Here is a 15,961-nt window from a genome sequence, read left to right as displayed (position 1 = left end):
CACGCTAATTGTTTATTTCGTTAATATTTGTTGGGAATCGCGTCGTTTGGCTGTTGCGGCGAGGTGCCGAGGGGCGGAATTGGCGCGAGCCATTCCTCGGGCCGCTCGAGCTACTTCGTTCCCAAGCATTTGCAATGACTTCGTCGAGTGATTAAGCATGCTCGAACAATTTTATTGGCATTAGTTGTTTTAAAATATTTGTGCGATAGGGCATCGATCGCTTATACTTCGAGATTTGATTGACGTTCGATATATCGCTACTATCGATACGTGCCTTTCGTGCAAATTCATAAACAACATCATCAATCGGACTAAAATCATTGTTTTAACGTAAATGATATGTTTATTGCACAAGCTTGTTTATAAATATAATTATTAGATGTACTTACCTTTTGTTTGATTAGTGGTTTTAAAGGTTAGACAACAACGCTCGCAGTGTTTCACACAATGAATTTGCAAGGACATTTTCATGTTTGTTTTTTATAAACATATATATAAATATATATATATATATTTAAAACAATGATAAACATTATTCAGCAATAATTGAGTACTCGCGCTTATGCGTGGCTCTCTGTGTGTTAGTGAGTGAGTGTGGGTGTGCGTGTGCGTGTGCGTAAATATGTGTATATGTACAATAACGTATGTATTACCAAAGATAAAAGTTTCTGAAATTGTTCAAATGCTGCACCTATTGGCTAATACATAATTTTTTTAAGTTTTTCATATGGCTCGTTGGTAGAAGAATATGTTGTGCACTTAAGCTTGAATTTTTTCCTTCAAGAGCTGCTCCAGCTTACGTACATCTATGGCAAATTTACGAATGCCTTCGCTAAGTTTGTCGCTGGCCATTTGGTCCTCGTTTAAATGCCATCTAAACGTCGCTTCGTCGAAACTCATTTTCTCTAATTCAGAATTTTCTGCCAAGGTTCTTGTCAAAGTCTTGGGAAGCGACTCGGTACTTGCCTCCAATTCTTCCAAAAGTTTTGGGCTAATGGTTAAGAAATCGCATCCTGCGAGTGCTTTTATCTCACCTGTGCATTTAAAGATAGTAGATTCATGTATTAAAAAAATTTTTCAGAACGTCAAAGTGTCATTAAGGTTTATCGATTGATAAGCATACCAATGTTTCTAAAGGATGCACCCATAACAACTGTCTTATAGCCAAATTTTTTGTAATAATTGTATATTTTTGTTACAGAAATTACACCCGGATCTTCTTTTCCCTCGTAGCTTTTTTTATCGGTATTGGCAACATACCTAAAAAACAAATTTTAAATGAAGAAACGTACACTGTCTGTGCACATTAGAAATGGGAAAGAGAAAATTTTTACAAGGGAGGATAAAGCAGTCGGACGGATATATTTATTTAATGAAACTACAAGAACATATATCACTTTTATACCTATTAATCTATTAATTAATTAGTCTAATCTATAATTATTCATGGTTTTCAGTCATTACTCATAACCAATATTACCGATAATTCACATTTCAACTTCTAACCGTTACAAAGTTTACTCGCAAGTGTTGGCCACGATATTAAAATACAAACCATTAAGTAGCGTATGAAACGCAAGCACGTTAAGTATGCAAAGCAAACTTACCAATCAAGGATTCTACCGACAAAGGGAGAAATGAGAGTAACTCCGGCTTCGGCACAAGCTACAGCTTGTGCGAATGAAAAGAGAAGCGTTAAATTACAATGTATTCCATATGTTTCTTCAAGCTCTCTAGAAAATAATTGATATTGAGCATATTAAGAAATAATAGACAAGAAATAATCTGAATATTAACAGGGTATTCTGTATTTGGTAAGAAATTAATCTCGTACTTGGCTGCTTGGATTCCCTCCCAAGTAGAAGCGAGTTTAATCAGAATCCGTTCCTTGCTAATACCAGCCTCTTCGTAGATTGAAATAAGCTTTTTTGCCTTTTCAATACTACCTTCCTTATCGAATGATAAACGAGCGTCAACTTCGGTTGAAACCCTGCCAGGAATAATCTTCAATATCTCCTGACCAAACAATACGCATGTGTAATCCAATGCAGCCTCGACTTGATCCGCAAGCAGCCTGAATTTACACAAAAAGTATATATAAGACAATGCATTAATGAACTATAAATTCATCGTCGCGCAACTTACAACTTACGATTCAGTTTTTTTACCAAAATGTACTGCCTTGTCGATTAAATGTGCGTATTTCTTTTGATTGGCTGCCGCTAATATCAGGGAAGGATTAGTCGTGGCATCCGTAGGCCTGAATTGCTCCATAACTAAAGAAAAAAATGACAATAACAAATAAGTAACTAATTGGAAATATTTCGGAAATAAGTCGTTCAAGTTTTTTTCACATGACAAAAAAACATAGCAAAACATGGCAAACGAAGACCTTAAAATTAAATCATGCTTATTTCAAATTAGAAAACATTCTCAATTCTCATTTGGTCCAAGTTTTTTTTCTTCCTCTTTTTTTTAAGCTTTCTTACACAAGTCAAAGGTTGCGTGATCGTAACTTTTGCTCACTCAATACACAAAAAACAGCTTCAGATAAAAACCATATTATCATAAGCCGCATATCGCGTGTACAGCGGTTACTTTTACTAGCTGTTTAGTCAGTCATATAACAAAGTCGAACGAATTTTGGACGAAAATGATTTGATTTATCTTGAAAGTTGAAAGCTTCCAGCATCATTCGAAAACATTACGATAGTGTTGCACGCAACCAAAATAATTTTTATTATCGATAACCCATCTAAATGTAGCAGGGCTTGTGGCATTTTTTATAATACGTCCGCGGCTTGATAAAATCTGCGCCCGCAAGTCTACTTATATTCGAGATTACGTACAGCGAATGTACAAAAGCATTAATTGCGTAATAATAGGAATGCATGAAATTCCTATCAATTCTCATCATCTATTTTTACCCACTGATTTTCATTATTCGCGGGAAAAAGCCTTTAAACATTAAAACGAACACTCGACGGATAAAAGGACGCGAGGCCCGAGGAGTACAGTCAAAGCCTCGGCATAACCGATGACAATTTACCTTAGTCATTATTCTAGAATTATCACGGCACATTTGCAAGTGAAATTCGTCAAAGCCAATACAAGCGGCCCCTCGAACGCTCATTATTCTTTAATAAAAACGCCAACGCATTCATTCGATTAACAAATTCCTACCGGCATCTAAAAAATATCCCCACTCTCCCCGCCCCCGCCAATCAATCAAAGGACGAATCGAGCATCGTATCACAATCTCTACGATTAAATTTCAATTCGAACTCTCGGCTGATTCAGCCAACAACCACCTCGCGCCCTACATCAATTAATTATCCTATATATCACATATATCACATATACACCTACCCAACCAGCCAAACTCTCCGAGCCCGAAACCTTCTGATGGGAGTCGCAATTTAGCGGGCTCCGGTAAATTACTTACCCTCGAAGTCCCCGGTGTCCGCGACGACGGTCGTCATCGACTTCAGCTGATCCAAAGTACTCGACATTTTTGGCTTCTTGCACTCGCTGTCGCTCATCGATCGTCAATGTCCTTCGTTATTCGGCAGGAGGAGAGAGAGCCTGTCCCGATCGACTGTCCAATGATTGTTCTGGTGCCACTCTCGGTCGACTGGAGCGTCCGCGACTACTGTGACGAAAGCCCTTAGAGCTCGGACAGTGCGGTAGTCTCTCGGACTCTCACGCGATTTCGAGCCCCCTCCCCCCCGCCACTCAATCCACGGCCATCGCTATCACACGTCCTTACACATCTTAACGCTCGAGTGTCGCTGCTTTCCCCCGGTGATGATTATTGTTGGCCTCGGTATCGGCCGATAACATCGCGCTCTGTTACCTCCGCGATAACTCACTCGCCGCTTTGGTTATCGTTACATCGGTGTTGCGCAAGTAGTTACCAAGGTCTCCTGCAAGTACCGCGTCTTTCCGGTCGGTTGTTACGAACAACTACTCTGCCTACGGTAGATCGATCGAGCTTCGATCAGTCTCGAGTCCTCGCTCCACTCCCCCCCAAAAGGGAATCGACATTTTTTTTCGCCCTGGACACAATGATAGTTAGTGGTGGTTGTTCAGGTGACCATTACATAATGTCCCAACCGCGTTGGTCGGGCAGAAGAAGCCAACCAAGAGACATAATTTTTTCTAATACGTTGGAACGCGCAGGAGCATATCGGAAATATTTGCTTCAACGAGCTAGTGAAACGGGCTCGAGCCGGGCATTATGCCAATTTTCATAAAACCTGATGATATTAGTACCAAATCCGGATTATCATAGTTGCCATATAAATTTAATGTTAAACGCGTGCGATTACAATACTGCGATTACGAAAACATGAAGAAAAAAAAAACTAATTCTTCCGGTTATCGTTCGCCTATTATGTATATATAATGATTTACAATAATTTTCTAATGAGTCTTTTAACTTATTTTATGTATTCTTCAATACCTATTAATTATTTTGTTTTCATACAGTTTCTTCGTCTTTATAATCTTTATACTATGGTGTTTACTATAATTTTTTTATTATTATTATTACAAAAACTTTTGTAGAAAGTTTTGTGGTGTAAATCGTTCGAGCCACCTCGTTATAATTAATTTTGCTCTGTAAAATATCGCAAAAAAGAAACTAATATTATAAGTTCATTTTTTATAACGCTGCACGAAGACTTTAGAAAGTTGTTTAATTTATTTTTTAGTATTTGTCGTGCATTCCTCGCCAATGTTATTCAAACGAATCGTTATGTGCGTTATTATCGAGCTCGTCATTATTTACCGAATACGATCGCTTAAATTTTAATCCTTTAATAAGCGCAAAAATGTATAAAAACACAATTATCATCTAATTATTGACGATAATAAGAAACGTTTATTAAACAAATGGAAATGTGATAATGATACATTAAAATGTAGCTCAAAGATATTTTAGAATAAAAATTGCTATACAAGTAATTTGTCTAATCTCGATATGGCAGAAAGAATAATATAAAATGATATCAGTGAAATCATAATTAATGTTTATAATATTTAACATTTTTTCTTTATTCCAAATTAATGTTGATGAAATGCTAGCGTATAATAAATAAACTTTTTAAAAAAACTGTTATTCGATTGTTCAATGTGATTTTCAAAATTTCAGAATTTCAATCTTTGAAGATATATGAAATTGAAAACTGCTCGATCTATGGTCAATTTTTATTTTATAATTTTGTTATTGTTATATACATATTAAAAAAAATTTGATTGAAACATATTTGACGTGAATAACATACGTCACACATAGCAAACGCAAATAACAAGAATATTAAATTTTAATAAAATCAGCTTGTAACACTTATGCAGTGTTAATTATAAGGATACAGTTGTTATTAGATGACATTTGTTATTTAATATAATGTATTTAGTCGTGTGTTTTATTGTTAATTAAAATTTTAAACATCAATGCTTAAGGAATGTTTAAGAAACTACTTCAACAATATTGTTCGAGATAGCTACAACAATAGGGATAATATAAAATCGTCAGAAAATGTATATTACAAATGCCAACATATTTATCAACAGGTTTATCAAAAACATTGACAATTATTTTAAAAATAATATTTTATTAAAATTAGAAGTCTTTGCTTTAATTAAGTACATAAAGTTTACAAAAAATTGTATATTACACTTAGGCATAAACGTATCGTAGTCATTAATCTCAGATCTTATAAAATCAACATAGTTATAAAACTAAGTTAAAATTAAATTTATTTCATATTTAATATGAAAAATCACAACTTTTTATAAATTTTATAATATCTATAGTAATGAGATTTACTGTATCGGTTATATCTTATTTTCTTTTTAACTCTTCTAAACTTTGAGCTCATTAATTTATATTAAAAATTACTGGTTTAAATACAAAAATAATACAAAACGCTTCGTTACATATTTTGGGCTTTCAAAATTCATAACATTATATTGCAAAAATATTAATGTATATTATTCATTGGTGTCGTTTTCTCTCTCTCTCTCTCTCTCTTCATAATATCATGACAGTCCATTGTATCTGTCATACAATCGACTATACTCGCTTGCAAATTAGCTATTTTCAAATAACCTTTTCCCCTACACTTTATCGGAATTTAAATGCTTATTTAAACACGCAGTCTTAGGCTGATGACTGTACATAAAAATAGAGCAAATAACAAATATTGCACCAATACTGAATTGAAATGTCAATTGAAAGTCGAATAAATATATAGATGCGATGCATGAAATTACTATAGCGAGCGAAGTTGCAAAGCCCTTCAAAATGTTATCCGCGTGTTTAACAACCATTGCGACGATTAATCCACCGCATGCTTGTAATATAACTAGATACACTACAAACCAGTCGTAACCAAAGAAAAATCCTTGATTTTCTATGACGTTTCCATCGTTCAAATGACACGTCAAGAATCCAATTGGCAACGACAGAAAGCTCAACTGTACGTTTCTCATCCATATAGAAATCTGCGATCCTTTAAGAATCTTTTCAAAGTAGATTCCTGCAAATCCAGAGAGAAAGCAAGCAGCGAGAGCCGCGCTAAATCCCACCAACCGATTCTGATCCATACCAGATGGTACGGCTTTATTCTCACTATGAGCCAACTGCACCAATATAACGCCAGCGAGCAATATTAATAGAGCACCCCACTGAATTCTGAGTAGCGATCTTTTTAATATCACAACTGCAAAAAATGCCGTTGTCAGTATCTTTAATTGATATGTTACCTAAATATGTAATAAATGAAATTTATTATAATAATCGTTATCATCATATTTATCCTGAGTTTTTTATTTAAATTAGAGCCGATACGAAAGAAAATTTATCGATCGGTAATTGTACAAAATTGCTGTTTGTAAATCATTGGCACTATTAATTAGTTCAACATTAATTTCAGTCAATCAATTTGTATTTACTATTTTAATTCAACGCTGATTTTTCATAGGCGCGCAATCTCTAATTTAAATATATAATAGAAGATAAGCTTTATTATACCTGATACGTAGCTGCGTCCAAATTCGATGCAGACAAATATAATAAATTATTTTGAATAACGTAAAGTAAGGATGGCATACAGACTTTAAGAGTATCCTTAGGTTGCTTGATAATCGTCGTATCAAAGGCATAGACAAATTTGGAAAAACTACCTTCTTCGATAAATACTATAAATAGACAAGTTATCAATTTCACAACTTCTGCCATCAATACGGCTGAAAAATAATAACAAATAATAAGCCGATATAATTACATTGTTGTGAGGCAGCGGGTACTTTTTTTTATGGATAAACGCATGGTTGAAATTGATTTGTTAAAATTGGATAAAAACCTGTCGAGGACAGGAACATATCTCCTGCCCTGGTGCGAGCGTATCTCATACTAAGGCCAACAAGAGCATTTTGCAATGTTAGCGTAACCAAGCTAACGTATTTGAGCAAATAGGCATTATCTGTCAAAAGAATAAGACATTTCACTTTGTAAATTTATAATTTAATGCAGCTCGTACATTAAATAAGTCCATGTATTACTTACGTGACTTATTCATAATAGTTAAATATATATAAATTACAAATATCAACTTTATAATGAACTTTGTCGGGGCTGTACTCTCTTGAATGCATTTAAAATCTAATGCTTCCAATACTAAATGGCTTCATCTTCCTTTTATCAATATTTACCTTTGCAACGCAACATTTCCTAGGTTAAAAGCCAATTATTTATCGGCCCATTACTCCTCACAAAAAAAAAGAAAAATACTTATCCGAAACTTGTAAATCTCTTGGAGGTTGAAGTTTTTGAATTTCTTCTTTTTCAAATCCTTATCGGTACTAATTTATCCACGTGTCACTTTTCTCAGATTAGCTATTACATTTTTTTCACTCGTTTCCTGTCTAATATTTCACATTAATTCTTAAATGACCTTCCTTAGCTATGGTAAGCGGAGGACTGACTCGAGTCGAGTATTCCACAAGTATTATAACTATAGCGAAATTTATAAGTAAGAGCGCCAAAGTTCAAAATAGGCAGATTACATTGTTTATTTAGTCTCACGACGTTTTTTTTAATGGAAAATTCCAAGTCGTGAGAAGATAATTTTTATTACAAGTGTATCGTGCATGTAAAATCAAAAAAAAAAAAAAAACAAAAAAAAAACACACAATAGCGAGGGAATGTTCGCTTTTGACACTGGGAGGTGTCGTTTTATTAATAACGAGGACAAAACAATGTAATTTAATTTAATTTGCGTTAATGAACGGAAAACGAAAGAAGAAAACAAGTGTATTGCTTATGTACACATTAATTTTAATTCAATTTTTAAACTCCAATGATATATTTTATTTTATTACATGATTCCGTGGATAAGAACAATTAAATGTACCCGAGTCTGTTTAGATTCTTTAAAACAACTTATGTTTAACAGAGCGAGCCCTTCCATTTTTAATCCGTTTATCTATTCAAATTCTAATTAAAAATGAACAATTGCTTAAAATTATCTATCAATTTCCATTATCGATGGACGTTATTGGGGAAATTGATGCTAAGACCATCGGTACAATCGTTCAAATAAATTTTAAAACTTATAAAAGAATTATAAAAAGAATATTATAAATGTGCCTTATTTACCATTCAAAATCATTAAGAAAATTATAATAGAATTGTACAAAACATAATTAATGAATGTATTAAATCGCATTTGACAATTATCAGGTAATTTATTAATTCACGTGTAAACATGTTTTCTGCTCAATGTTTATCAAACATCAAAGTCAAATAGATTTAGAAATGTCAGATTAAACAGATTCAGCTGTGATTCATTAAATATTCATCACTCAAAAACGAATGCGTTTGAATAAAATAAATAAAAAGTTGGCTAAACGACTCGCATTTAAAGCAAAGCACACGCACTCACGAACACACACGCATAATTCGTATAATCTTTAGCATTAAACACATCGAGCAATAAAACTGATGCTGATGTCAAACATTACATTACAACTATTAATATGCTAATAAAATCATCGCTACACGATTTAAATTTTATAGTTGTGGCAATCTTTGTATTTAGTGAACGTTTATAAAATTTCAAAATTCTTCAAGATTTTCTATTTTTACATTCACTTGATTTATGTACTTCCTCTTCCAATGTTTATATAAAAACAAAAAAAAATTTTTTTTTTTAATCGCCGAGTATTCTGCCAACTTGATAATTTATTGTTTTCATTAATTTAGAGAAAATTTAATTTAAACTCACCGAATAACATAACTGTGATACAAAAATTTAATGTTTTTAACAATGAGACCATAAATCATGATATATCTAAATCCTAATTCCATATCTATGATCATCCGTTATCATATCTAAGTAGAATAAATGAATTGAATTTTACGTTTTAGCCTCATATATGCAATGGTAAATTTTATATGCAATTGTACAATATTTCTAACAAAATATATCATCAATTTACGAACATAACAAGATCTCAAAATAATTTTCTATACCACATGATTTTAATAACTGAAGTATCAATGTCATTAAAGATTTTTCTTTTCTTTTTCGAACATAGTACACGAATAAAATTATAATTGTTTGTTTGTGTGTGTGTGTTTGTGTGTGTGTGCGCGCGCGCGCGCGCGTGTGTATGTGTTTGTTCTTCCCATCATTAAGGTGTATGTGTGTATTATGCGTAGATATTTATTAGATATTGTATGGTATACATTATTAATTTTATAAATTACTTCATTACCAATCAAATTAATGTTTTATGAAAATTATGCAAATTATGTACAAATATTGAAGAAAATTTATTAATGTTATTTATTTATTATAGACAATACTAAGTTAATGTAACGTTTTTACCAATTCTAGTAATTGTTTATAGTATATAGTATTAAATATATTATAAAACTTCATTAAATCATTCAAGCTTATTAGAATCGAATAAGGTCATTATTTAAACGGCGTGAACGATAAATTATTTCTGAAGAAAATTTATAATTTTTTATCAGTATAACATTATTACAATAACATGAATCCACCACCATTCATTATGACTTTTATTGAATTCGTTTGCTTTCGATTTAAAAATTCTTATTTATATAAAAACGTTTTGTTAATTTCTGCACATACACAAAAAAAATAATATATATATATATATATATATATATATCTATGTAAATAATTATTTATTATTTTGTGTTTCGAATAAAAATAGATGATCGTCGATTTTAATTAAACCATTCAATTTAAGAATCGTGTAATTAATTATATTTATCGTCGTCAAAACTTTAAGTTTAAAATAAAATTAAAATAGCATTATTAAATAATTTCTGAATTTCTGCAGAATTTATCAAAATTTTGATTAATACAGCACCCGTAACTTCAAATCACTTATAAATTACGCAGATTATCAGAAAAAAAAAATAAATAAAATATATATATATATATATATATATATATATATATATATATATATATATATATATTATATCTTTCATCGTTTAATATTAATTCAAAATAAATTATTTCTGTTTTAATCTAATGAAGGAATTATGCAACTATACAACTGTACCATTAAAACGCATTAGAAACTTAATAAGATTTCTAAAGTTTCGATTGCAGCATAATAAGTAGTTTAATTGATAAAGTTTTCATTATGAAAAATGGCTCTTATTTCTGTATAACTTTAGAATCTTGATAATTTAAGACATTTCATTCGCAATTCGATATTTATAATCTTTAGAACTAGTAAGATATACTTGCACTTGGAGACGTGACATTATTATTTGTCTAAATTACTATATTAAAATTAAAAATAATAGAAACTCATTAATTAATTTTCTCCTTTAACAATATCATTATCAAATACTTTAGGTTGTTAATAAAAAAAATTATTTCAAAACTAACAAAGGAGGTAATAACACAGATTAAACGTAAAAGCATTTGTGTGCTAAATCCATTGATTTAGCGATTAAGGTCTTATTAACCGCCAAAAAGATATTATAAATAACCTTTTAATCGCTACGAATGTAATCGAGATGAGATTTAATTTCGATTTAATTGATTAGATTTTATATATGTATATCATTTTGTTACGGATTAAAAACTTGATAATGGAAAGTGGGAGAGATATGAATGCGGAATTCGGTTATTTAAAGAAAATACTAGCGACGAACGTTCCAGGCTATGCCCTGTTGAAATGACATCTAACGGTACGGTCTCTGTCCTCGGTATCCTCGCCTGGGATCCAGATGATTTGAGGCCCCGTGTGATGTCTACTGCTGACACACTAATACCTAATTTCATCGTCTCCTTCTCTGGCTTCCTCTTCTGTGTACTGTGCAAGCTCGAGCATTTCTTTTGTATTTGTTTTGCTAAGTACGTCGAAACTTCTCCTCGTTTATTCTTATAATTCGGTATCATTGGAAACATTCATTATACTGTAGATAGCGGAGGCAATGACCACAGTAGCAATGAAAGTTACGAGTAGATAGGCTTTGCTGTTCGAGTCAATAATTTCGGTCCATAAGTCAGACGCGGGATCACACCTTCAACTATGACTGATTACGGGGTACTTAGAGTATAAAATCAATGAACCGTTGATTTAAGCAAGTAACGGGTAAAATTTGAGGCATATTGATATAAAACAACTCTAAAGGAATTTAGAATAAGATGAACAATTGCAGTTCGCATACTCATTTATAACAAAATGTCAACTCAAGGCAAAAAAGAAATAAAAGAATCGGTGAGTGACAAATACTTCCATCGGTCACGAACGCGCTACACGTAATTCAACTAAGGATAAATTAACAAACGAGCAATTATTAAAGGCCAAATCACAGTGGACACGAATTACCACTATTAATACATTAATTTATAATCTTAACGAAGAGTACACAGACATCAAACCGTGTACAGTAAGAGAAATAAAAAAATACCATTGATGATCTGATGAGCAACAAATTTATGATAGAACATGACTAAATAGAAACTACCTGGCCGCAATCAGATATATCACTCATGAATGTTTTACAGAAAATGCATTATTAAAAGAAGCAATTTGTTATGCAAAAGCAACAGCAGTAATCATGAATTTATTGCCAACAATTGGACGAATCGACACAACAAGGGTTAAACTATCAATAAAGATTTGAAGAAGAAATGACAGTTGAAGAAGACTCGCAACCAGTCACGTGCCTTCCCGACATTCCTATTTCAAAATTTACCGGAGATTATGGATTTGGAATGGGCCACGTTTAGCGATACATTTCAATCATTAGTTTTCAAAAGTAAAAAATTAATTGATGCGCAAAAATTACATTATCTGCGTAACTGCCTAGAAGGGTCAGCAGCTAGATTGATATCAGGCATATCAATCTGCAAAACATTTCATTAATATCAGCATATCAGCCTGGAATAAACTGGATTAGCATTAAAATCACGCATAAGACAAACCATTACAATCTCATCAAGAAACATGAGGTCGGCTACAGAGCTACAGGAAAATTAATGAGCAGATTGACTAATTTATTAGAAGAAATAAAACAATATGATATACCAAACTCATGGGACGCCTTGATGGTCGAGACGAAAGAAGAACGTCGTGTGAACGATCACTGGCGAACAGCATTACATACTCAAGGCTCGCGCAACTAAAATCATTCACATTGACTCAAGCAGCGGCACGAGAAAACGTTACAGAGATGAGAGAGCGTGAAACTTCCTCCCAATTCAACACTTCGAATAAGAAATTCGTAAGAATATGTCAGCCATCAACGGCGAATAAGAAGGGAAGAAAGCATTGGGAATTCAATCAATTTCACCTTCCATGTGTCTACTCCAATGAAAATCACAAGTTATGGATGTGCGACCAATTCAACAAACTCACAGTAACGACTCTTTAAGCGAACATAAAAAGGAGATACGTAATAATAGAAAACGGTGTACCTATTTCCATTTAAGATATATAGCCACACGACTGCCCCATTAATCGAGGTTTTCTCTCAATCCGGTTGTAAGGGAAAGTCTCATAAACTTGCCTTATTGATATAGCGCCTATTTAACAAAAATTTTTCCTAACAGTAGAGACGCTATCATCAACATGCACGATCTTGCAATGTCAAGTATGTCCCCTAAAATCAATAATCGGAGCAACAATACATGACGACAATTGGACTATGGCTTATGTTCCTGCGATTGTCTCAAATCCGTACTCCCGCGCAACATGGACAGACATGACATATAAACCGGCTAGGGCAAATCATAACAATCGGAGAAACAATGCAGGAGGTAACTGTGGTGGAATTAGCATGCCTCCTAACCATCACAACGACAACCAGGCATCGATGAATCGATCCCCCCCCCCCCATTTGGGAGGTAGGTATCAAGAATCATGACCTCCTAGCCAAGTACAAACACATTTTTTATTAGGCTCGATCATGATTTATCTAATATTGAAAAATCGAATATGACGAAATTTCTTAATTTAAGAAAGAATTTTCTAAATAAGATATCTCGTGGCATAAAAATGATATGTAATTTATTAATGTACGATTTTACGATAATAAGTACGATGACACTTTCATCGTATGTATTTGTAAAACGCAATTTGCTCAACAACGTATGCGGCATTATTCTTACGTTTATTTACATTTGATGGTAAAACATAAAGAATTAATTTTTAATTAAAAAAATTTGTTCACGATTATTTATTAACTTAATTATGAATTATTTAATAAAAGGAATAAGATATTAATAGAGCATCGTCTTTTAAATTATACGAATAAATTTTTCTATCTGTATTATCAATTATTTATCTCAATTTAAATAAAACGAAGATACAATCTTTATAATTTTTTATTTATCCGCAAACGAATTTGTCTGTATATATTTTTAATAAGTGCAAGGGAATTTATTGTTTTTACATAATTTATATAAAATACAAAATTTCGTGTACCTATTGTTGATATAATAATTGATAAGTTGAAAATCTTATCTTAAAATAAATAAGTGAAAAATTTTATATTCAATGGATTATTATATTCATAGATTATTTCGAAATAAAGAAATAAAGAAATAAAAAATAAGACAGTTAGAGGAATATAATGTTTGCAGTTATTGTTTTATTAGCATTTTATAGGTCATTGTGTTATATATCGTTTATAATTTTTTATTTACTTTTAAATTAATTTTGCTGATACGTTGGTAATAATTATGAGCTATTTCGATATTTTACTCGTTTGCATATTCTTAAGAAAAATAAGTACCCTAATACTTTTGTATAAAATTGTCGATTAAATCAAATTATTCTCACGATATTGTTAGAATAATTTACAATTAAATGGACATATGTGCAAGCCCACGTAAATAATATATTATTTATAATATTGATTATCAATAATTATTCGGATGGCAAATAAAAATTTCCTGCTTCTTTGGAAATTATCGGATAATATACTTTTATCTTTTCACAATCTTATGCAAAGAAAATTTGCCATTTTTCACGGTCAAAATTAAAGTCAAACATCGTTGATAGAATAATTTTTACAAGGTATGATAAAACTCGATTGTTTATAACATTACAATTTTTCAATCGTAAAACTTTATTTACGCATTGTCGATGAATGTAAGTAACATTTACGAAATAATAAAGAATAATATTGGAAAGAATTTTCTTGGGATTCGCTTATAATTCCCTCTTTTTCAATTAAGCGCGCGCGCGCGCGCGCGCGCACACACACACATATATATCCGAGGATTAAGAATTTAAGGATTATAATCATTATAAATATTAAGTATCCGAGAAGGAAAAAGAATTCGAGAATTATGGCTTGTAGTTAAGCTGTATATCATTTATTTTTATTAACCCGGGGAGAGGCATTTTATAAGCGTCTCGTTTATTGTATTTTCGTATAAGCTTCCGGTGGCTTTATCGCTCGGTTTTAAAGTCCATGCATTTTCGCGTTAACCTAAGGCATGGTAATTCCGTAGTTAAATCCTTGACAAAACCGGGCAGTGGCAAAATTTATATTTTGACAAGATTTGTAATCTTGTATCGAGAGTTGCGGGCGGCCCTGCATTCAATTTCGTAAACGTGACATTTTTCTTATTTTCCTTTTATTCGTAATCGCTGCACTTACCCCTACTGACTCTGCATTTCGTATATTTTCATTGTCAATTATCCAGTGTTGTGGTATTGGCTGAGTTCAATGCCGACAAAATAAGTGAATTGATAAATATACGTATATTGCGAAAATAAAATTCATTACGTCTTGGAAAAAAATTTATTCATAAATACAGTCGAACCTAATTATATATGTATTTATATATGATATAATTTGCTTAATAAATAAATAAAATGCATTCATGGAGTATATCTGTAGAGGAAGAATTAATTAAATGGAATTCATTTTAGGAATATTAAAAAAATGCATTATGATATATCAATATGGATCCTTGTTAAAATTCTGTTGAAAATAATCACACACACACGCGCGCGCGCGCGCGCGCGCACACCCACACACACGCACACACACACACGAATTATAAATAATATTTATCATAAATTGATTATCTGATTTTCCTTTACGATATCCAAGATTTTTGGTACTGAAAATTTTTTCCTACTTAAGTTTTAACTTCTAAACATATATATATATATATATATATATATATATATATATATTAGTTATACAATATTGTAAAGAAAAATTGAGAAAAAACACAATAAAGTCTTGTTGAATTTGAAAGTATTTTATTATTAAGGAACTTAGTGTAATGTTAAAATAGCGTAGTCGCTTCGAAGATTTTGAGTGTACATAAAATTTTGAAAAAGCATCGAGTTTTTAATGGATATATTACAAAAATCCACTAAATTTGCAGCAAGACGTCATACGTCATACATGTAGAGTCATATTCTTACA

General features: G+C 31.9%; 2 protein-coding genes across 2 annotated transcripts; both read right to left on the bottom strand.

Moving 5' to 3' along the window:
* Positions 1 to 725: 725 nt before the first annotated feature.
* On the bottom strand, positions 726 to 3,574 carry Taldo (transaldolase). Its single transcript, XM_011501489.1, has 6 exons — positions 3,446 to 3,574; positions 2,153 to 2,276; positions 1,835 to 2,074; positions 1,608 to 1,733; positions 1,124 to 1,260; positions 726 to 1,034 (listed from the first exon to the last, which is right to left on the bottom strand). Exons 1-6 carry the CDS (start codon positions 3,540 to 3,542, stop codon positions 760 to 762), a joined length of 999 nt encoding a protein of 332 aa, XP_011499791.1. The 5' UTR covers positions 3,543 to 3,574; the 3' UTR covers positions 726 to 759.
* Positions 3,575 to 6,020: 2,446 nt separating this feature from the next.
* On the bottom strand, positions 6,021 to 7,783 carry Ugalt (UDP-galactose transporter). Its single transcript, XM_011501487.1, has 4 exons — positions 7,574 to 7,783; positions 7,371 to 7,490; positions 7,040 to 7,254; positions 6,021 to 6,771 (listed from the first exon to the last, which is right to left on the bottom strand). Exons 1-4 carry the CDS (start codon positions 7,584 to 7,586, stop codon positions 6,124 to 6,126), a joined length of 996 nt encoding a protein of 331 aa, XP_011499789.1. The 5' UTR covers positions 7,587 to 7,783; the 3' UTR covers positions 6,021 to 6,123.
* Between the last annotated feature and the right edge of the window lie 8,178 nt (positions 7,784 to 15,961).

The sequence above is a fragment of the Ceratosolen solmsi genome, unplaced genomic scaffold (assembly GCF_000503995.2).
Source record: "Ceratosolen solmsi marchali unplaced genomic scaffold, CerSol_1.0 scaffold28, whole genome shotgun sequence".
Classification (NCBI taxonomy): Eukaryota; Metazoa; Arthropoda; class Insecta; order Hymenoptera; family Agaonidae; genus Ceratosolen; species Ceratosolen solmsi.
The sequence above is the reverse complement of the archived record's forward strand: the minus strand, read 5'-3'. Positions and strand labels throughout refer to the sequence as shown.